This window comes from Cryptotermes secundus, unplaced genomic scaffold (assembly GCF_002891405.2).
Source record: "Cryptotermes secundus unplaced genomic scaffold, Csec_1.0 scaffold55, whole genome shotgun sequence".
Lineage (NCBI taxonomy): Eukaryota > Metazoa > Arthropoda > Insecta > Blattodea > Kalotermitidae > Cryptotermes > Cryptotermes secundus.
In genome coordinates, this window is record NW_019740654.1 from 420,472 (window position 1) to 442,952 (window position 22,481).

At 39.5% G+C, this 22,481-nt stretch overlaps 1 protein-coding gene across 4 annotated transcripts in view; it reads left to right on the plus strand.

Annotated features, from left to right (window-relative positions):
• LOC111872355 (baculoviral IAP repeat-containing protein 6) overlaps positions 1-22,481 on the plus strand; it is a 98,298-nt gene that overhangs the window by 48,576 nt on the left and 27,241 nt on the right. For 3 of the 4 annotated variants that reach the window (XM_023866145.2, XM_033754640.1, XM_023866144.2), the window contains exons 22-40: positions 948-1,154; positions 1,753-1,962; positions 2,480-2,691; positions 3,508-3,767; positions 4,763-4,944; positions 5,614-5,724; positions 7,469-8,081; positions 8,986-9,419; positions 9,672-10,085; positions 10,544-10,808; positions 12,860-13,080; positions 13,782-13,980; positions 14,188-14,421; positions 16,030-16,160; positions 16,582-16,756; positions 17,908-18,108; positions 19,140-19,419; positions 20,344-20,609; positions 22,079-22,236. In XM_023866145.2, the coding sequence (XP_023721913.2) occupies positions 948-1,154; positions 1,753-1,962; positions 2,480-2,691; positions 3,508-3,767; positions 4,763-4,944; positions 5,614-5,724; positions 7,469-8,081; positions 8,986-9,419; positions 9,672-10,085; positions 10,544-10,808; positions 12,860-13,080; positions 13,782-13,980; positions 14,188-14,421; positions 16,030-16,160; positions 16,582-16,756; positions 17,908-18,108; positions 19,140-19,419; positions 20,344-20,609; positions 22,079-22,236 (4,773 nt within the window). The remainder of the gene's footprint in view (positions 1-947; positions 1,155-1,752; positions 1,963-2,479; positions 2,692-3,507; positions 3,768-4,762; positions 4,945-5,613; positions 5,725-7,468; positions 8,082-8,985; positions 9,420-9,671; positions 10,086-10,543; positions 10,809-12,859; positions 13,081-13,781; positions 13,981-14,187; positions 14,422-16,029; positions 16,161-16,581; positions 16,757-17,907; positions 18,109-19,139; positions 19,420-20,343; positions 20,610-22,078; positions 22,237-22,481) is intronic. The other variant, XM_033754641.1, reaches the window with a different exon arrangement.

Here is a 22,481-nt window from a genome sequence, read left to right on the forward strand (position 1 = left end):
TATTTGGCAAAAAACAACATTCCAGTGATGGAACATCCACCGTATTCTCCGGACCTAGCACCGTGCGACTTTTTTCTCTTCCCAAAAATCAAGTCTGCGCTGAAAGGGACCAGGTTCGAGTCCGTGGATGCAGTGAAAGCAAAAGCGACGCAACTCTTGAAGAGCATAACACAAGATGACCTGCAGCACTGCTTCCAACAGTGGAAAATTCGCATGGAGCGGTGTAGGGATCGGGGAGGGGACTACATTGAAGGGGATAACATTTCGACTGTCTGATTTTTTTTTAATAAAGGGTTAGAGCATGAATCCGGTTTCTTTATTGCCACACCTTGTATGCTGCAAGTCGGAAGGCTGCAGGTTTTAAGTCCTGATGAGGTGGATTTTTTCAATTTACTTAATCCTTCCAGCTGCACTATGGCCCTGGGTTAGACTCAGCCTCAAACAGAAATGAGTACCAGCAATCTTCCAAGAGGTTTAAAGGGCAGCCATTGGCTAAGGCTGATGTCACTACTATATGTGAGCTGATTATCTAGAGAGAATATGGGAACCTTGATGTCTCACAACCCTGTCGGCCTTCATGGCCTGTTACAGGGATAGCTTTACCAATTTTTTTTGTAAGTTATAAGGAAATAAAGGTGACTGTGTAAAATATGTCTCTGTGTCGCAGTGATGGTAATATATCTAGTTTCCCTTTTAGTTTTGGTGTACTGTTATAAACAAAAACCATTCTTGGTGACATCAGATTTACATCCTTTTCTGTCATATCTGATTTTTGGATGTGTGTTTTTTTACTGTAAAGAGATTCAGTTCAGTCTTTCCCTAGTACCCTAAAGGAATATCCTATAATACTTTTTAACAAATTTACCTTAATTGCCAGATTTGTTTAGCATAATCTCTGAAAAGCACATCCAGTGTGTGTTTTGATATTAGTTTAACAAACGTTTCAGGCTCAGTTGTCTGTATTGTCAGCATTATTTGAAGACATTCACTGCCGCTATAGTTTAGCTTGTGCCAAACTTCGGGAGTTCCTCACACCCTTGCTGACTGCAGAAATTCCTAATGTAGTTCACATGCACCACTATCTTCAGAGAGGAAGAGATGTACAGAAATACTTCCCTAGCCCTGAGGGACAAAAAATTTTAACAGCTTACCAGGTAAGTACAAAACATCACCAATATTGAAGCTGATAGTATTAACCTTTCTGTGTCAAAAATTTACCAAAACTTCTGAGTTTTGTTTATGTTTTACCTCCATTTCCCCTGTTTTCATTTATATCAAGTAGAGCAAAGGAGTGACTTCTGCCCTCTAGTGTCTTGCACAGGAAGTGAAGAAAGACTAAAGTAAATGCCCACCTCGATTTCTTCCCATGTTCTTTTTTCCTCCATGACATCTTTGCTAACTTGTTGATCCTGTCTTGATCTCAATCTTCCTTTTAGTCATTTTCCTTGTTTTCATGTTCAGAACCTTCACTGGGATCATATCTTCATTCTTAAAATGTGTCCATAACATGTTATCCTATTACTTATTAATTTCACATGAACAGCATCTTTACATTCTCTCTCTCCATTCAGCATTTCATTCCTGTTCTTCCCATTTGCGACTTTTTTACTTCCTGAATTCTCAGTAGTCTCCATCTTATTTATTTCTTCATTATTTTATTCATTCCCATGTGTCCAGGGTGTGAAAGGGAATATGTCTCTCTCCGTCAACATAGATGTCAACACTTGCAGGTTTTTCTTTTTCTTCTTCCAGGAATGTGTGACATTTCAGCATCAGTTAAATATAGTTCGTAATGTGATACGTCGACTAGAGTCTGCACAAGGCAAAGTGCGTTCACTTCCTGATGTAAAAGATACTCAGAGAATGCTGTCAGAAGCATGTACTGACAAGTTACGAGTTCTTGGAGAAAGCCTCCTTGATCTCTTGTTGTATTTGGTATATGAGATTGGACCAGTACCCAGAGTAAGTATGCAACTTTTTATTGGTTTGAAATCATATTGATCACTGTTTGTTGTATGGTGAAGTGTAGATGTCTTAAAGTATTTTGCTGATTACTGTTTAGTTTATTCTAGCTGATTGATGATAAGTTTTTCAATACTGGCGACATTGCTCCTAAATCAAAACATGGCCGTCAGCTCTGTAGTACTGGGAGAGCTAAATTCCCCTGTTCCTGGATATAATTTGTTTGTGGTGGCATTTGTGTTTCCCATTCCCTCTTTGCCCAACAGTACGTCCATTTTCATATACATCATGTACCCATTAAAACAGTAATTTTGTTCACATTTTATAAAATAAACATTTGTAATGTCAAAGTTGCACACTGCCTTTACAGAAGTTGATTTAATTTTGGTATGCAACAGCCATTGCCTTAATATTGTGCATAGATTCTACTTATCATTTAATATATGAAATAAAGTATTGGCTTTTATGTGTGGTTTTACAGCTGCATGAGTTAAATCTGACATTTCTGTTTTTCCAGTTACCATTGACATTGTATCTGACATTTGATCAAAGCATCTGTGAACATTTGTTCCATTGCTTTTGTGTGAAAGAGGACACCCGAATACAATTGTCAGCATGCACACTACTTGTCAGAATGTGTGGACTTCAGCCCTGGTGGGGTGACTTCTTGGCAAAGACAATCACCAGACTGTACAGCTCACAGAATACTTCCATTTTCCCACAGGATAGGTATATAAGTCATCATGTCTAGTTATACCCACTTTATATAAAAATTTCCTGTAACCTAGTATCCATGATTTCCAGCTTGTCCCTCTTATTCCACTTCCATATTGACTCAGTCTTGACTGTAATGTTTGGAGTACACAAAGCGGTCTCCTTCTAAACAATTCTAATACTCTTGTCTGCATTCCCATGTTCAACCTATTTGTGTTTTGTGCTAATGAAAAGGCAAATAAATAATTAAAATATGAGGTACAAGGTTCTAATGTCAGTGACTGGCTTCTGGGATGTGACACTGTGTATTCTGATAAAAATTTACAGACTTTTGACTGAACATTGTATTCCAAACTTCGGGGCCAAAGGGTAAGCCAAGCAAGTAGCAAGCTGTGGGCTTGCTTCCATGCCCAGCTTACTCTGCGATCCTGAAGAAGGAGCAGTGCATTCCTCTGAAAGATTTGTAAACTTTTGCTAAACTATGTGGCATTACATCTCATAAGATAGTATTCTTCAAATAATTAGAAGTGTTGAAGAGAGGGTGTTTAGAGAAGGGAGGAAGATGTTCTTTATTTGTCTGAGTGCTTTCCTAGGGATTACTATTGTGGCAGGTGTATACCTAGGCATTCCCATATAAGTACAATTTTTTAAATTTGTGTATTTCTGTTTCTTCCTGGAAAACATCATACAGTATGTTCAGGTCGGTAGAAACCCTCAAATGTGTTTAATGTTACTTTTCTTTTAGTGAATTGTTTTGTCCTCTTCCCCCAGTGTTAGTTTACTTATTGTCTGCTGTTACAAGTGACACTAATTGTATTTTATGTTCTTTAGGGTGTTTATTTTATTAACCTACTTGGGGAGGAAGTCCCTAGCCGGGGGTGCTACACGATGCTCAGTTCTGGATAGTGTGCTGGGAACACTCACCAAACTTCTCTTGCCTCTTTCAACTCATCAGGCTGGATTTTTGCGTGCTGAAATGGACTTGTCCCTCATTGGCTGGATCCTACTGTTTCTCTCAGTTTGTCTTGATACAAGCAGTACATCCTTTGGCTCCGAGGAAATGGCTGATAAATCTAAGGACAGAGACCAAGGTAGAGTAACGTTAACTTAAACATATTTTTGACCGAGGCATGATTTTGTTGTAACAGCCAACCATGAATTGTAGTATTAAAATATACATGAACATGTCCTGTTGCTTAAAACTTTAGTATTGTTTTGATTCAGTTTGCTTTTCAATTTTATTCTGTTTTTATACATGCAACCAATAGAGTTTCCATTATCTGTACAGTGTTCTAGATACCATAGACGTGATATTGGTGAAGTTCTCCCCCGCCCCTTCCCCTCCAAGAATGGGTGCTGCACTACTAAATGCTATCTAAGAAGGTGTTCATATCTTTGCAGATTGGCTAGTTTTGAGGGGTTGTGCAAGCATCATTGCTTGAGTCTGAATGTGATAAGTACAGGGCGGCATTATCTCCTTTCACCCTGACTTTTAAGTTAATATTATGTAAGTTTAATTTTTCTAAAATGCATCCAGGTGGACAGTCATGATATGTGGTTCTGACCATAGGAAGTCCACATAAAAATGTGAGGGCTGTGAAATAATTTCTGTTTAATATTTGTATTTTGTTACATTAGCAGGGGATTAATAGTCATCGTTCTAGTAAAATTTCAGTGAAACAAAATTTGGGGCACTTTGTTTTTACCTTTTTATATGGGAGTTAATCATAAAAAAGTTTTTAAAACTACTGACTGTTATGTAATTTATATTAAAAAATGTATGGATTCATGTGTGTTATACATAATTGGCGCTGGAAAGGCAGTGATACAAAAAGTTTTATGTATTATAGATGCAGTGGTTTAAAGGAATGCAAATAATGATACAGTTGATAGAAATATTGTTTACACAATAAACTTAAAATTAGACAGTTTGTAAAAGGAGGATTAGTTATTAGAATGAGGAAGGGTCTGCAATGTCACTGACAAAAGAAAAACTATTTACAGTGCAAACTTCATTGGGATGTTGCTGTAGGTGGGAAATACTGAAACTTAATTGTTACTTGGCATGAACTGCATTACTGCCCAGGTATGACATCACGTTGGGATTTCATCCAAGGAGAAGTTGCAATGCAACGTCGGATGACCACCTCAAATCGCTGCAGTGCTTCTAGAAATTACAGACGCAAATTGCAGAAACGTCTCATGCACCATAAGCAGCAGCTTGAAGACCTTGAAGCAGCAAAGAAAGCATTCCATGCATCGACACAGGTATAGCAGTCAGTCTAGTGTATATGCCATTGCATAAAGCAAGGCAGCAATTGATACTGTTTAATAAAACAAGACTTTGATTTGTCTTTAGCTTAGTTTGCTGTTTTGAAATTTCTCTTTCTCTCTTTTCTTATTTGCTGCTTTCTGGTATCAGAGAAATGTGAATATCTTATGTGTTATATTTGGTGTAATTAGAATTTATATTAACATGTAAATATCTTTAGATTTCCATTTTGTGTCTTTCCCAGGGAGAGGTGAGGAAGTGAAATAGCCTTACTTACTTACTTACCTACTTACTCATGGAGCTGAGCCCTTCTTGAGGAGAAGCCAAATCTGCAGCTACTCAAGAATTTCCCAGCATTTTATGGAACCCGAAGGTTCATTACTGTGTTCACAAGAGCCCTCCACTGGTCCCTGTCCTGAGCCAGCTCAATATTTCAATTTGTATATAATTATTAAAATGAAATCAGTAATTATGTGCACAATTCACTTTGAATGATGCAGTGCATGTATTCTCTTATTTTTTAACTTGAGCAGTAGTGTGTGCATTGCTTGTCAAAATAACAAAATGTCTACTTCCCATAGCTGAAGAAGTTAAGGCAGTCCTTGGTCATAAATCTGTATTCTTTCATGTTTCACTTAAATAAAAGAATTTGTTTCTCTTGGAAGGCATTATCAGCACTATCAAGTCAAGCAGCGAACTTGTCCAGCAAATTGGAAGCTGCTTTGAAACAGCAAGAGCTGTTCTTTAAGAAAACACTGAAACAGCACTCAGCCAAAGTAAGTAGGGTAAATTAAGCTTAATATTGTCACATCTTAATGACTAAATATGGGGTTTGGTTTAATTGTTGGATTTATTGAATGCTTGTAAGTCATAAATACCAATAATTATAGTGCTCTCGCCAATCAACATGCTTTACAGTTTGCTGTGGCAAACGCTGAATCTTTTCAGTTTGTCTTCACTAGTCGTTGCCTGGCAACGGCTCCCAAAAATGGTGTTTGTGGGGACAGAATTTCTGAATGTGGCCTGTGATCGTACAGTGCCAGAACATGATCTGTCAGTACGCTTTTCTTTTGGGTGATGCTGGCTCCTCCACAATGTCCTGATGACAATTTTCTGCAAACTAGGGATGACAGTTTTCTGCAAACTAGGGGAAGACCTGACTGTTAGCTTTACAATTTCAAGCTCTAAGATCTGTCTGAGGATCTTGTTGACAGGTCTCTTGCTTCCCAGACATATCTTTTGTTTTATGCCTCAGTCTCTTATGCTGTTGCTGCATTCTAGGTGGGTCCATCTCTTATTGAACATCTGTCCTTTAGGGGTTCCTTGTGTGTTGGAATCCCAGCCCTGCAGGGTAGCAAGGTCGTGCATTGCTTTTACGGGTTGTGCTCCTTCATAGTTGTCTGCTATGGCCTCTATCCTTTCTTGATTGGATTCTGACTCTGTGGCCTTCGCTTTAATGTTGGCTCTTATTTGTCCCATATCACGGCTTCCATCTTTCCCAGGCAGGCCTTCATGACCCATAGGCAGGCTGCCATCTCTTCTGACCAGGCCTCTAAACTTTTAGTGGCTGATCCCTCCCCCCAGATAGGTCTCCATCACTTCTTTGTGAGCCTTCATCTCCTCTTGATCGCCATCTATCTCAGCCTTCCTATTTTCTAGACAGGCCCCCGTTGCTTCTACTCTGTCTTTTCTAGGCAGGCTGTCATCTTTTCTGCTGTGTCTGTGAGATGTTCAGATATCACCATCAGTATTTATCACATGGATGCCAATGCAGTCAGTCAAATTTATCCCACTACTGAACCAGTTCTCATGTTTATAGTGACCTGACACAGGGTTTGGATCAATTATTGGATTTATTGAACAGTTATAACTCATAACTGTGAGTAATTATAGTGCTCTAGCTAATCTTTATGCTTTACAATTCACTATAACACATGTTAAGTCTCCTCAGTTTGTCATCACTAGTTTTTGCCTGGCAATGTCTCCCAACAGTGCAGATTCCTCAACTTGTATGTTAAGCAGCTCCTGCCCTTGCTGGCTCTCGACTCCTTCACAAGTAACTGATGGTTTCAACTGATCAACTGACTGCTTGAGTTCTCCTTATGTAATGTTGGTATGGACTGTATGGAAAACACCGCCTCAAATGATGTCCTCAGTTGTTCCATTCTGTTGCAGCAGAAACATGTTTAGTGAAACATTACCATGCAACGGCCATCTCTGCTGGCTCCTTTATTCTGGTCCTTCAGCTACCATGTCACGATATATTTTTCTTGCAGTACATGAGTAAAATATTACATGTTTAAGACAATTGAAATTATTAAAGTATGGATATGCTGGGTTGTAACATCATGTCATTTGGAGAGGGTCCAGTATTGGAGGAACATACCACACCGATTTTTGGGCTTGGAGAGTAAGCCAAGCAAGACGCCAACAGGCAACCCAGATGACCGTACTCTTCATAACCATTGTGAGAACCTCATATTTAAGATGATTGAAATTATCTTTGTTCCTTCATTACAGCATTTTAAGGATATTCTTCAGATACATCGGAATGATGGTGCAACACTGCTCAACAAACATGGTTTACCTGTTCCAAGGCCATCCAACACACCAGTCAGGGAGAGAGATGAAAGTGAAACAGAACGTGACTTGAATTTATGTCTTCCACAATCCCATTGCCTCCCTGTAGCAAAGGGACTTATGGCACTTATTCTGCAGATGGACTTCACTTGCAATATTGATATGTTCTTGCTGGCATGTAAAGTTGTGGCTCGCATTGTTGTATCAACTAGGCCAGCTATTACACTTGGTGAGCTAATGACACAAGATCAGCTACTGCATTTAGTGAGACTGGCCGTGTGGAACGATCAGCATAAAGCTTCATGGGGTGGTCCTTGGGCCTCTCATGCCATCTGCTGTTTGCTTCAAGATATTTTGGAAGGAGTTAGGATGTATCCTAATCTTGGTAGCCAAGAAGGAAGTCCTGCAGAAGATATCTTGGACCCTGCATTATCTCCACCTACTGCAATGACAGAAACTGAAGAGCCTATGCCTGAACCTAGTACAACCAGCAGTGTTCAAGAAGGGGAAGAAGATTTTAACATTGAAGATACTCCTGATGCTTCCACTCCAGGTAAATCAAGCTATATGGGCCTTACTGAGTTAAGTAATCACCGATTGACTGTTGTACCTGCTGGAGTTCTGCATGCAGGAAAATTTGATGCAAACGTGTAAGATTTGAGGTTTTCACAGCGGTGACTGAAGAAAGCAGTCTTTTGGGATGTGGCCCTGTGTAGCTGTGGTGTTAACCGACGTTTTGGATGAACGTATCGCCTCCATCTTCAGGGTAGAAGGAAAAATAAGAAATCTGCAAGGGAAGAGACCGTGAGAACTGGTACAAGTAGTACCTGAAGATGGAGGCGATATGTTCCTCCGAAACGTCGGTTAACACCACATCTACACGGTGCCACATCCCAGAAGACTGCTTTCTTGATGCAGACATGTCTGAATCCACTTTATAAGTTGGTATCATATGGACACCATTTTTTGCTAGTGGTAGTCCCTTGAGCAAAGTTTTGAATGGTCTGGTGTCCTGTATAAGCATTTCTGCCTTTATGTTATTTCTTGTTTCTTTGCATATGGTACATAGCCTAGCTTATTTTATGGTATGCTAGATAGATTTTTTTGTTCTAGCACTCATTAGCATAAGTACTTTCCCCAAGAACATAAAATAAATATTTAAGAAAATGTGGGAAGCTGACTTTTGCGTATGTCTTAGGTACTTAAAGGAAATTTTTAGTGTTTTGAGTGGCAGACCTTTCATATCAGGTTTTAGATTTTTAGGTGTATTGATTATGGATTCCATTGTTATGAAGGGAGATATTTATGTAGAAATGCTTATATGATTGTTTTGTAATCCAGTGGAAACAAGTGTTAATTGTCACTTCATTTTGTTAATTTCTGACCTTAGACAGGATGGCTTTGTACAGACATCTGAAAGTGGGTTGTAATGAATTTTATTGTACTACAATTTTCAGGGCCATCATGTTCCAAGAGTAATGGATTCCAGTTGCAGTCATTGTTGGAATCAGATGATAGTGGTGAGCTGGAGGACTTCCTGGATGATATGCTGGAACGTGGACGAAAAATACTAAGAAAATGTGCTGCAAACCGCGTACCTGTGAGTGCAACATCAAGCATATCAACTGCCCTGGATGCAAGACTGGAATATGGGGTGGAAGGCAGTGCTGAGGTGATGTTGCGCAGACTGACAGCTTTAGGAGCTTACAATTTACCACTCAGTGTGAATGCAGCAATCCAACCTCCACCTGAAGCTGCTAGACACCCAGCTTCTTCTGCATGGGATGAGAATACTTCAGTGATATGGCAGCAAACTGATTGCAACCAACCTGACAGCTTGCAAATGCTGACCACTTGTTTTGACAAGGTCTTCACTGAATTGCATCAACAGGTATGGTTGATCTGCAGCAGTGTTAGCATATGATCTCTTGTAATATTTTTCTCTTTAAAATATATCCAAATAATTCAAGAAAGTATATTGTTATTGAATGAGTATTTCTTTTTAACAGAAACCTATGAAAATAACAGTTTTTTATATCTTCCTTTGTGCTAGTTAGATAATTATTATAATTCAGTTTATTTTCTTGCACGTGATACTCTTACTGTGTAGTGGATGATAAATGAAAGTTTGTTCATGTTTCAGAACTCTTGGACAAATTTAGAATTGGTTCTACAATTATGGTTGACCCTGAATTTGGAATCTTCATGTGATCCAGGGGTATTAGGAACATTTGACCCTGGAGTTTCACCATGTATTTATCTCAGTCCAAATGCAGTGTCAGGACTAATGGCTGCTCTAGCATGGCATCCTGGCATATCTCTGCGAGCATGGTGTTTGGCATTTCAGAGCCTCACAATGTTGGCAAACACTCCATTTGCTGAGGCTGGATCACCAGAAGCAGCAGCCTCTTGGGCACCGGAGACAGTAGAGGAAATTGAAAACTCATTACTAGGCATGGCCAAAATCATTGTTGGTGATCCACAGTTTGTTCCCATGTTGCTTCGTTTCCTCTCTGGTTCTGGATTGAACACTGGCACTTACTCTGCCAAAGGATGTGTAAGCAAAGTACTTTTTTAAATTTGTTATATTTTTATTACAGTGATGTCTGTGCTTTTTAATGCTGAAGGAAGAAAATGTTCAAAATAATCATTATTACCATTAGCAGTCATTACAATGCGTTGATTTGGCAGAATGTTTTAAGTCTCATATGTGAGAGAAGAAAATGTTTTAAATGCCAGTTTTGTGTCTTGCTAGCAGAAACAGAATTAAATTAATTTGTGACTATAAGGAAGAAAATGTTAATTCTTACAACAGTCTAATTTTTCTCCAGAGAATTATATAATTTGTTATTTATATGGAAATGTTTTTATAAGTGATTAATGGTTATTCCTGTACAGTGATTATGATCGGTAATTTATGTTGCTTTTAAAGAATGACTGTTGATGCTTTACTGGGAAATATGACTACTTGTTTGGCAACATTAAGCATTTCATTTCTATTTAATGGATTTTCAGGCTGGACCATCTGTTTGTCAGGCCCTTCATGACTTGCTTGTGAGACTGCAGATGAGGTGTGATGTTGTGACAACTACAAGTAAATATGGAAATACACTAAAAGAGTTACTGTTGAAGCTAGTATACCAGTTAGTGCAGCCTTCGGGGGCCCTGGCTAACCGACAAGGACCATTGGATGCTCAGTGCAAACTTGTTGAGATGCTTCTCAATCTTAACTTTGCTAACATTGACTTGAGCACTGCCATGAGTATTCTTGAATCCGTTGGTAAGTTCATTTCTTACATCCATTTTCCTTAAGATCTACCCTCAAGCTATCCATTAACTGAAGATTTCTAGTTTCAGCTGTTCATCATACTTTCTATGGAAATGTGCATAATGAATTTTATATTTTATGAGCATTGATTCATGGTAACACATTTATTTTCCTGAGGTCTTTGAACAGATCTTTCACTGCATTCTATGATTATTTCAGCTAACAAAATTAATCTAGGTAGGAGTACCAAAGAAAGAGACCAAGATGTCCCATGCCTTGGTCTTCCCAGTGGTCTCTTTCCTTCTGGCTTTCCCACCAATATCCTATATTCATTCTTCGTCTCCCCATTTGTGTTACATGCCCTGCCCACGTCATCCTCCTTGACTTGATCATTCTAATTATATTTGGAGAAGAGTACAAGTTACGAAGCTCCTCATTGTGCAGTTTTCTCCAACCTCCTGTCACTTCATCCCTCTTCGGTCCAAATATTCTCTTCAACACCCTGTTCTCAAACACCCTCAGTCTATGTTCCTCCCTTAACGTCAAAGACCAAGTTTCACACCCATACAGAACCACAGGCAAAATTATAGTTTTGTCTATTCTAATTTTTATGTTTTTGGACAACAGACGAGAAGACAAAAGGTTTTGGACTGAATGGTAGCAAGCATTACCCGAATTCAATCTCCTCTTAATATCCTCCTGAATCAGGCTTCGGTCTGTTATAGTTCCCAAATATTTGAACTGTGCCACATTTTCAAAACATCTGTTTCCTATCTTTATGTCATGATTTTGCCCTGCATTTTGGTGACGAGACAGCAACATATACTTAATGTTTTCTGTGTTTACTTCTAGACCATCCTCTTTATTTGTGTCAGTTAAAGTTTGTGTGTTTTTCTTTATGGTATCTGCATTATGACCCGGTATTCACATCATCGGCATAGGCCAACAGCTGATGGGTCCCATTTAATTTCAGTCCCACCTGGTTTCCCTGGACCTTCTTATGGCATATTCTAAAGCAAAGCTGAAAATGTGCTGAAATTATTGGAGCTTTATAAAACCCACATTTTTGTATATACAAGGTCTTGTGAGCCATGCTTTCACTTCCTTTGCACTGTCTTTGTAATATGTTCCTAGTAGTCTCTGTTATTGTAGTTTCATGTTGTTGTGTCACGGGGAGCATTAGGGGGGAAGAAAACCCTGAATCTCTCCTCTTATGACAATGTGCTCTGTAAACACTATGCTTAAAATACTTAAATTATGATTTTGGCATTTGTGTGAATAGTTAAAGATACAAGTAAAATTAATTTTGAATTATTGTTTCTTTTCCTGACTCTGTGGGCAGGATTAAAGAGGAGTTAGGGTATGAGTCCCAGAAGGATAAAGAATTATCTCTTCTCCATGTTATTCATACCAGTTGTGGTGCCCACTTAGCCTCCTGTCCTGTGGGCACCTGAGGCTCTTTCTCTGGGGGTAAAGCAGTTGGGGAATGAAGTTGAACGCTTGCCTCCATCTAATGCTGAGGTCAAGAATACGTGGATCTATACAATCATTCCCCCATACACCTTCATGGCGTAATGCTTAATTAATTAAGCAGAAGAACAAATGTACCTTTATCTCTGCTTCATTATTTTGAACAGTTAAGAATATAATGTAAAACTCACATTTTTTTCTGTTGCCTTGTATGAGATTAAAACCATGTATACATGTGGTAAAGCTAAAGTTGTCCCAGTGCTTAACTAATTAAGCTCTACACCATGAAGGCATTTGGAGGAGTGGATGTATAGATCCACATTTTCTTGACCTCAGCACTAGCTGGAGATGAGTGGTCAGTTTATGCCCTGGCTGCTTTATCCCCGGGGAAAGAGCCCCCAGTACCCATTGGATAGGAGGTTGGGTGGACCCCAGAGCTGGTCTGGATGACATGGAGAAGTGAAGATTCTTGACCCCACCGGGACTTGAACTCCGACCTCTTGGTCATCCAGCCAGTATCCAGTCGCCATACCAACTCCACTGTCCCAGCTCATGTATGCATGTGGTACTAACATAATTTTTTCTGCCCCAAGGTGTGTTGGTGTATTCGTATATCTTGAGCCTAGAAAAAGTGAAATGCCACAGTGTGTCAGAATCAAATGTAACTGCTTCATCATGTTTTGGCGGTCTCTTTGCTTCTGTGCTGGGAGGGGAAACGAAGCAAGGAAAACCAGCATCATGGGATGCTCTCCTATGCAGTTTGCTCAAATTAGTCAACAAATTAGTCCAGACACCTCTCATGTCTCATGCACATGTAAGTTTCAGTGACTGATTTATGTAAAATTGTGTACATTTCTTGTCATTTTGTTATTCCATCTTTGATTATAGAAATTAAAATATTGTTGCTCCATTCTGTAGATCCTACTTTTATGATGGTCCATAGCAGCAGTAAATTTCTTGTGCAGCTGAATTGCTTGTGACCACTTTGGAAGACGTTTCACCAAGAATTTATTTTGTGCTCTCTGGAAGATACTGTGAAACTGCCTTGTTCATGTCCATTCTTTGATTTAATTTTCAGAACTCTGAGCTAGTTATGATCCGTTTACATATATCACCAGATTTAATTACATTGTTAATTGCTATTTAATGTACACAGAGGTGTCAAAAAATATAATTTGAGGCGGAGTCAACTGCAAAATTCTATGCATGTTTTAATGACAAAATAAATATGGCAGAATTTAATTATATAAACATAGCATTATTATATCTAATATAATCAATAGATTTATTATTGTTGTATATTCTTGAAGGCCAGACTGACTGATGAAAGTTATTTATAGTTAGATTGTTAATTTTCTAGCTGGCATAGGGAGTGTTGGCACTCCATATCAAGATAATTGAAGAACTTGCTATTTTGTTACCATCCTTATTCATCTCTGGGGGCAATTTATTGTGTTATTTTTCAGACCTCCCTGTAAGTCTGTGTGCCTGTACGGCTCTGTCTTTGCTTTGCAGGGAGCTCGGCAGGCAGAGGGCATGGAGACGTTGGACTGTCAGCCAGGTCCTATGGCAACAGGAAATTCCCAGTTGGATAACAGTGGCATGTGTCAGACAGATGAACACAAGGCTGCTGAGCAGCAGAACTCCGTTGACATGGTGCGACAGCTGCAGAATGCAAGGCAGGAGGTGAAGGTACCCTGTGTTGCAGATACAGGTAAGTCATCCATGTTGCACAGTAATGGTTTCTGACATTTCCCTGATCTGTGTATCCTGATACACTAGTGACTGTAAATATTGTAACAAATATCATTTCATTTTTTTTTTTTGGCTTTTCCCTCCTTAAGTTTAAGTTTTCATGATCTCAGCTCAGGTATCAAATTTTAAAACTTATCTCTTAGGACATGAGAACGTAATTCTGTAGTGTTGCAGCATCATCCAACTATGCTCCGGCTGTTGAGCGCTCTGGCGGGCTGCAGTGGTTCCACCTTAGCAATGCTTCTTGGCTCTGCTGCACCTCCTGAACAGTTAGCATTGGGTGAATTTGGGGAGCCATTGTCTGTAGGGGATGCTGTATTCCAGTTACTTGCCATGTTAGCTTGCAAAGCTACTTCACCACAGTTGATCCTCAGGCCCTTGTTTGATTTTCTTTCTTCTGGTAAGTTTTCAAAGTGTGTGTGTGTGGTTGCAGAATGATTTATTGAATGATTAAAACAACCTGTTTGTATGTATTAGATATGGTTTGCAGCAGCTCTGCTTGGTATTCCTGTCTGCATGCAAAAAGTTTAGGTCATGAGTACATGGTCTGTAAAGTAAGTGATTATTTAAGATTTGAGGTTTTCACAGTGGTGACTATGAAGAAAGCAGTCTTCTGGGATTTGGCACCATGTATATGTCGAGTTAACTGACATTTCAGACTGCTTTTACCGGTTCTCACAGTCTCTTCGCTTGTGGATTTCTTATATTTTTCCTTCTACCCTGAAGATGGAGGTGATACATTCCTCCGAAACGTCGGTTAACACCACATATACACGGTGCAAAATCCCAGAAGACTGCTTTCTACATAACTGATTATTAGCTGGATGTCTTATGTCTGGTTCTGGCAAGGGCAATGCCATGGCCATGTTATCTCAAGCTCATTCAGTAGGTACCACGAGTTGTTTCACTTTTAGGTAAGTTGGTTGCAAAATGAAATCAGCCACTCACCTCCATCTCATTGCTAGTTTTTAAAATTTACAGATCCTTACCTCCACACCCCATGTACACTGTCATGATGTGGTGCTTAGGAGCAGGGACAGTTATACCTTCACACAAAATTATGTTTTTCTCTTAATGCTGTATTTCTCTTTTCTTGTTTGTACCCTACTTATTTGTATCTAAAATGGTTCTCAATAAATCAGAGGCTTGAGTACATTGGAACCTCCCTTTAATATTCCTCTGTCTAAGATTTTTCCTCATTCAGTGTTTAATTTTGGTGCTTCTAAGTAAACTTGCAGTGTTAAAGTAGCTACTTTTAAGAATTTTCTCAGTTTAGTGATCAAATCTGCTGTTCACCCAAGAACCTTTTAAGTGGGAGTTCCACTGTATAATAAAAAGGGATATACTGAAACAGTATTTCAGTCAGAAAACAGTTGTACTCTTCTGTGCTTGCTTTTGTAATATATTTTTATACGGTTGCAGAATTGTTGGTTTTGTCTTGCTCACTTTAATGTTCAAATTGTTTGCTCTCTTTTTGCTATTTTGTCATATGGTGCACATAGTACATTGCACACACAGTTACTGATAGAATTATTTGATGAGTACAGCCTTCTGTGTTTTTATTTCTGCATAGTTTGGCGAGAACACAGGTCCCAAACTATACAGTATTAAGAAGAAAGCAGTCTTCTGGGATTTGGCACCGTGTATATGTGGTGTTAACTGACATTTCGGAGGAACGTATTGCCCCCATCTTCAGGGTAGAAGAAAAAGTATAAGAAATCTGCAAGCGACAACACCGTGAGAAACGGTAAAGCAGACTCACGGTGTTGTCGCTTGCAGATTTCTTATACTTTTTCTTCTACCCTGAAGATGGGGGCGATACGTTCCTCCGAAACGTCGGTTAACACCACATATACACGGTGCCAAATCCCAGAAGACTGCTTTCTTCATAGTCACCGCCGTGAAAGCCTCAAATCTTACATATACAGTATTAAAATGCAGGAGACCATACTCTTCATAATGACCATTGGGAGAACTTCAACTTGAAACTGTTTGCCATTTGTTTCAGCATGCAATGCACAGCCTCCTGTTGGTGCAGTTGGTGTAATGCAGCTTTCTGAACCTCTTCTTTGGTTCATTTTACGAGTGCTAGATAAAGAAAGTGCTCTGGAACAGTTCAACAGAATGGGGGGTGTAAAGGTTTGTATAAATTAGATTATTCCACAGAACCTGAAGTTTTGGGTATAAAGGTTTGTGACAGATGTGTTATTGAACCGACATGTAGGTGGTGCAAAAGTTGGGGACATGCTTCACAGTTTTCATGAATATTTATTTTGCCACTCATGAATAGGTTTAAACTACTCATATTGTAGCCATCGTGACCACTATCACAACTCTGTAATGTCATTGTGTTCATCGTGCTGCAAGATGTCTTTAGTTTCTTCCAACCAAATGTGCTCTCAAAAGAAGAGTAAATTTTTGCACCAAAACCTTTCTGCCAAAGAAAAAAGTACAGCCACTGTTTTGAGGAAGTGACTCTGAAGTAATGGGATTTATTTGAAGGAGAATGTTGGTGCCTCTTACTAGCACAAGTTCTAAATGAAAACGTTCTTCTCTGTAGGTGATCTGTGAGAATCTAGTGAAGAGTAATCAGGCATTGATAAACGCACATCCAAGCTTGGTATCTGTAGTGATGCAGCATTTTAGTCATGCTCCCCCTAGCAGTTCTCTCAACAACAAAAAACTTCCGAGTCCAATTGAGACCTATGAGGGGCTCCTGAACTTTGCACCTTTAGGTAAGTAGCCCATAAGTTCATTTCCCCTTCAGACTATATTGTCTCAATTTTTGTCACGAGTAGTTTTGAGCCGATTCTAATAGAATAGGTTATTTTCTGGTTACATCAACAGGTAATATGAGGCTCTTTGGCACTGAGTGCCTCCTGTCATAGATAGGGCACTGTAGAAGGTGTCACATATGTAAAGAGATTGTTGTAATGGAACATAACAGTTATCTCTTTATATCTGTGATACTTTCTATAACCATATTGTTTTGTCATCTTAACAGATTTTAATAAGATCTAAAAGTTTTTGATGATGGTATATTGCTACAAGTAATATGTTTTTGGACATTATCCATCGTCTTGTCAAAAAGAAAGGAGACGGTTTTTAAAAAATAGACAAGACGATGGATAATGTCCAAAAACATAATAATTTTAACAGATTTTTCTGATTTTACTTTGCCTGGATTTGTTCCATTAACAGTTAATTTCTCATAACTCCATGGGCCGCAAGCAAATTCTGATATTGTGTTAAAGAGAAGAATTCCATCCTCACTCCAGTTGCTCCCTGATTGACCGACCAGTAGGCAGTCTGTATGTCAGTTGAGTGATTGAGCTATCTTGCATCAGTTTTGTAGCATTACAAGAGAAAAGTCATATTCCTGTGGGCCTATGTCAGAAGAGTTGTAACCCATGTTGAAACACTAGAAGATAAGAGTTAACACAGAGTTAGCTTTTACAGACACTTAAAGAATCTTTTACAGTAAGTGAAATAGAGTGGGTGTAGGCTGTTGAGCAGAAAGAGAAGATTTGTACAAAACTTACTCATGTACTCTCACCACCACCACCTCGGGAGTTTCGCGTTATGTAATATGTAGAATCATAGTATCCCATTCAATGGATACTAGGGGCTGTTTCTTCAGGGGTAAAGCAGCCAATAAATACTAAACACTGCCTTGTGTCTAGTGTCAAATTTAAGAATATGTGTGGGGCTGTCTTGATCTTCCATTTGTCTTCATGCTGTGGTACATTAAGTACATTGACAGCTTTTCTTAGATTATGTCAGCCATGATTGAGATCATATATATGTGCAGATGGGTGTAATATGTAACATTATGTAATGCTTCCTCTAGAAAAGAGATTTTGGGACGGAAATGTTTCCTATTTAGGTACCATAAGTTCAAGCAATCCTACAGCTCAGCCAGCAGATGTTTTGATACAGTCTGCTCCCCCTCATCGAAGAGCACGCACACCAGCATGGTCCTATCACTTCTACCCAGATGAAACATGGGTAGATCTCACTCTTACACTCCCATGTGCTGTGTTGCTGAAGGAAGTTCAATTGCAGCCGCACCTCACTTCATTGGCAAGTAAGTTCACAGTAAAGACCACGGCTTATTTTGAGTTCAGTTACATTTATATTACAGTGGCCATTAATTGCTTTCTTTCAGCACTGCAGGTTTTGTGAAGTGTTTGCATCTCTTTAGTGGAATTCATATGGCTCTGGAGGTAAATACTGATAGGGTTCTGGACGATTTTAAAGGAGGGAGGGATTCGAAGTGCAAAATTAAGTGTTTGTGTTTTCTAGTGAAAACCAAAATGTAAGATTTCGTGCAAATCTTTTGGGGGAGATGGAAGGTAGTTTTATGGATAATGAATTTTGATCTGGCAGAGTAGAGCAGGCATATCATACCATAGGATAGCATAGCATAGCGGAGCATTAGTGGTACAGCTCACCAAAAGTACAGTATCTTTAATGTAAGAGAAGGTAGAGTAACAATTTACTAACATACATTGACGAATATAAGATTTGAGTAGTGTTAGAATGAATGAAAACCATTTGAACAGATACACATAAAGTGGATGTGATGGTGAATTTCTAGGCATCTTGTAAATCTGGCACCCCAAATGTGTTTAATTGTGCTTATTATTTAGTAATGTTGAGGAGCTATGCTACAAGCCGGAAGGTCGCGGGTTCAAGTCCCGATGAGCTCATTGGATTTTTTCAGTTGACCTAATCCTTCCAGCCACACTAGGGGGTTTACTCAGCCTCTAACAGAAATGAGTACCGGGAATTAATTAAATCATTTTCCTGGGGAGCAAAGCATGGCCAGCATGTAAGGCTGACAACCTTACCGCCATCTTTGAGCCATTTTTCTAGAAAATGTGGGACCCTCAACGTCTCACAACGCTATGGGCCTTCACGGCCTGGTACAGGGATAGCTTTACTTTTTTACTTTTTGCTTCCATTGTCATTGACCTTAGATGACTGTAGCCCCAGACATAGGCAGAGTAAGATCCAGGATCTTTCAGAAGACACTACTTAATTCAGAAATATTCTGTATATTGTAAGCAGGGCTTCCAGTAACTTATTACATACCCAGTGTTAAATTCTTTTTAGCTTGTCCATCAGCTGTAGCCATGGAAGTGTCTCGGGATAGCAGCTCAGGTCTTGTGCCAGTGTGTCCACCATTATCAACAAGTGGACTCACCTTTGTTCGCTTAAGACTGCCACAGCCTGAGATAGTTACGAGTGTTCTTGTGAGACTGTATAAACCACGAGACTCCTCCAATATTGGATTATCACAGATTCGACTCCTTGGATCAACAACTTTTGGAGAAACAGTTTTCAGGACTGTCAATATGGATGTCCCAGATGAAGAACAGCTCACAAAATCAAGGTATGGGAGTCATATCCATTCAATTTTAGATTGTTATTCAGTGCAATTCTTTTCTATTTCTATTGAAACAAAAAGTTCTAAACCTCATTTGAATGAGTTAACTGCCCTTGATAAATGTATATATGAAAATTAATGGAAATAACAGGGTTAGCTGTAGAATTTTTTCTACATTCAGTTGAGTTCACAGTATTGTCAGGTGTATTGGTGTGACTATAGATGGGTTTGGATTGGAGACTGGATTTGTTGACCACTTTAACACACAACTCTTGACTACACATAATTATAGTACCATTGCTGATCTCCACATTTTACAAATCATTACAGCACGTGCTAGGTCTTTTCAGTCTGCCGTGTCTTCACCAGTCGTTGGCTGGTAAGGGCTTCTGACAGTGGAGATTCTTCAGCTTCCACACTCATTTTATTGCCTGCTGGCTCTTAACTGCACTGACCAAGTTTTCTCTTCACAGACTCCCTTACAACTGACTTCTAAACTTTTCTCGGTTTTAACATCTCGGCTTGGACTGCGTAGAAAACACTGTTCGTTGTTGTACTGTGATCATTTCCATGGGAACATGTTTGTTTGTGAAGGTGTTACCCAGTAATGGCTGCATATACTTGTTTATGAAGAATCTGTTGCCTAGCAGTGAATGTTTCGTTATTTGTTTTGAGGTTGTTACCCAGTAACAGGTCTACACACTACAGTATGCTCAGCAAGGATGTGTGAAGTACAGTTTTTCAAGTCCAATTCATGTTTCTTATGGTAGAGAATAATTTCGTTTCACTTGGAAAAAAAATAACAAGAGAATAAACCAGTAGGAAGTATAATTTATCCAACATGATGTAGTAATATAGTAATATAGATGATCGAGTGGTTTAACTATAGCTTGGTTATGTAAGAAAGCTAAATTGCATGATTGTTTGCAGTTTGGGCTGGCTGAGGTTGCTACATCACTGCCTTAGCCTACCCAGTCAGGATTCTGAGTTAGCAGCTGCAGTAGTCACATCAACAGCAAGTGTTCCTGGTCTGCTGGAGGCTTGCTGTGGTCTGCTGCTGATCCCTGCACCTTCACCTTCACTCTTCACTCCAAACTTGGAGCGAGTTCTGCTTAAGCTTGGCCTACATAACCGAGAACTAGGACTGAAACAGATAAATACCCTTCTCAGAAATGGAGCAGCTGCTTTTCTTCAAGGTAGGTATTTCTCCGAGAATCCTGTAAGTTCAGTTGTGTCTGCTTACTTACTTACTTACTCATGGAACTAGCGGCCTCCGTAGTCTAGGGGTAATGTTCCCACCTCATGACTCAAGGTACGCGGGTTCAAACCTGGCGGAGGTTGTGGAATTTTTAAGGGCAGAAAAATTCAGGGAACAAGTCCTCCGGGAGGGACTTTAAGCCGTGGGTCCCGTGTCTTAGATTTATGGCACGTAAAAGATCCTTGTGTCTCTAGGAGACATCTGAGCAAAATTAGGCAAAATGCTTCCCGCCCAAGTAGTTTCCAATGCCTCTGGTAGATGGGGAAGTTATCGGGTACTAATGCCAGTAGAGGGCCGACCTCACTGGCAGAAAGGGGAGAGTTATCGGGTACCACTGCCAGTAGAGGGCCGACCTCGCTGGCAGAAAGGGGAGGTAGCAGGCACCAGTATCGGTAGGGTATGGCGACAGTAGAAATTAAAGGGGGACGTACAATAGACTATTAGTCGCGGTGCATGGGGAAACCCACCCCCTCTGTACTGGATAACTGAAATGAATACTCATGGAGCTGAGCCCTTCTTGATGAGCTGCCAATTCTGCAGCTACTCAAGAATTTCCCAGCATTTTATGGAACCCGAAGGTTCATCACCATGTTCACAAGAGCCCTCCACTGGTCCCTATCCTGAGCCAGATCTATCCAATCCATACCATCCCATCCTATCTCTCTAAGATCCATTCTAATATTGTCCACCCACCTACGCCTTGGTCTTCCCTGTGGTCTCTTTCCTTCTGGCTGAAATATTAGCTTAGGTCGTTTATCGAAGGAATCAGTCCAGGTCCGAGGCTTTGTGTTCATTTTTGTAACATAATGATTTTTTACGGTGAGGAGTTGTTAGCCCCACGCCCAACCCCCAAGCTGGAGGGCCACCCCTGAGGACATGCCGTGGCTACAGGAACCCATCTAACATGGATGTGTGTCTGCTTTGTGACTGATATTCTTAAGAATACTGAATATATGATTAAAAATCACACCTATTTACATTGATGTAGCAATTATAAGAAAATATCAGTATGTGAGGATATGAAGTTCAGTTGTCCGATGTACCAATTTTAAGTTGAAGACAGTGATATTCGCAGAACAGAGTAGCAAGTTTTGCAGCTATGGGAAATGCAGAAGATTCATAATTTTCTCTTGAATGAACTTATTTTTTCATTTTTAAGCTTATAATTTTAGAAGTTGCTTTGCTTTCGAAGCTGGGTGGTATTTGTGTAAATGTGTTGCTGTAATCAATTTTTATTGTCAGAGGTTATCAGAGAAAAAACTGAAATAGAATTATTTTTCTGTTGGCAGTCTCATTATGGTCTACACATCATTTGGAGAAGAAAGGACTGTTTCGTGTTTGTAATATTTCAATAATCTTGTTTTATATATGTAATAAGAGGCAAATTAAATCTGTTTGAATCCATAGGTTCTTTACCCATCGGTCAGTGCAGTTCCTCATCTGCTGTCGTAGATTCAGTAGTGGAACTCTTGTACCAGTTATGTACTGTGCAGGATGAAGCCACAAAGGACAGAGTAAATGCTTTGCTCTTCTGGCTGCATGAAACTGGAAGTGCAGCTCTGCAGGTATATTTTGCTTTCGCACGTGTTGGAACATTGATATAATGTTTGAATCATGTTCTCATAATTGTTTATATGGATGTTTCTTTTCAGTACAGTTTGTTCCTGAATTGCATGCAGTGTTCTTCACTCAGTTCCCCATGCTCCAGATTGTTTGCTGTTTTCCCCATTGTAACATTTTCGTGGCTGCTGAATATGATTGAGATCTTCAGAGATCCCAAGAATGTAGTTTGATATGTAGTTACTGTGCT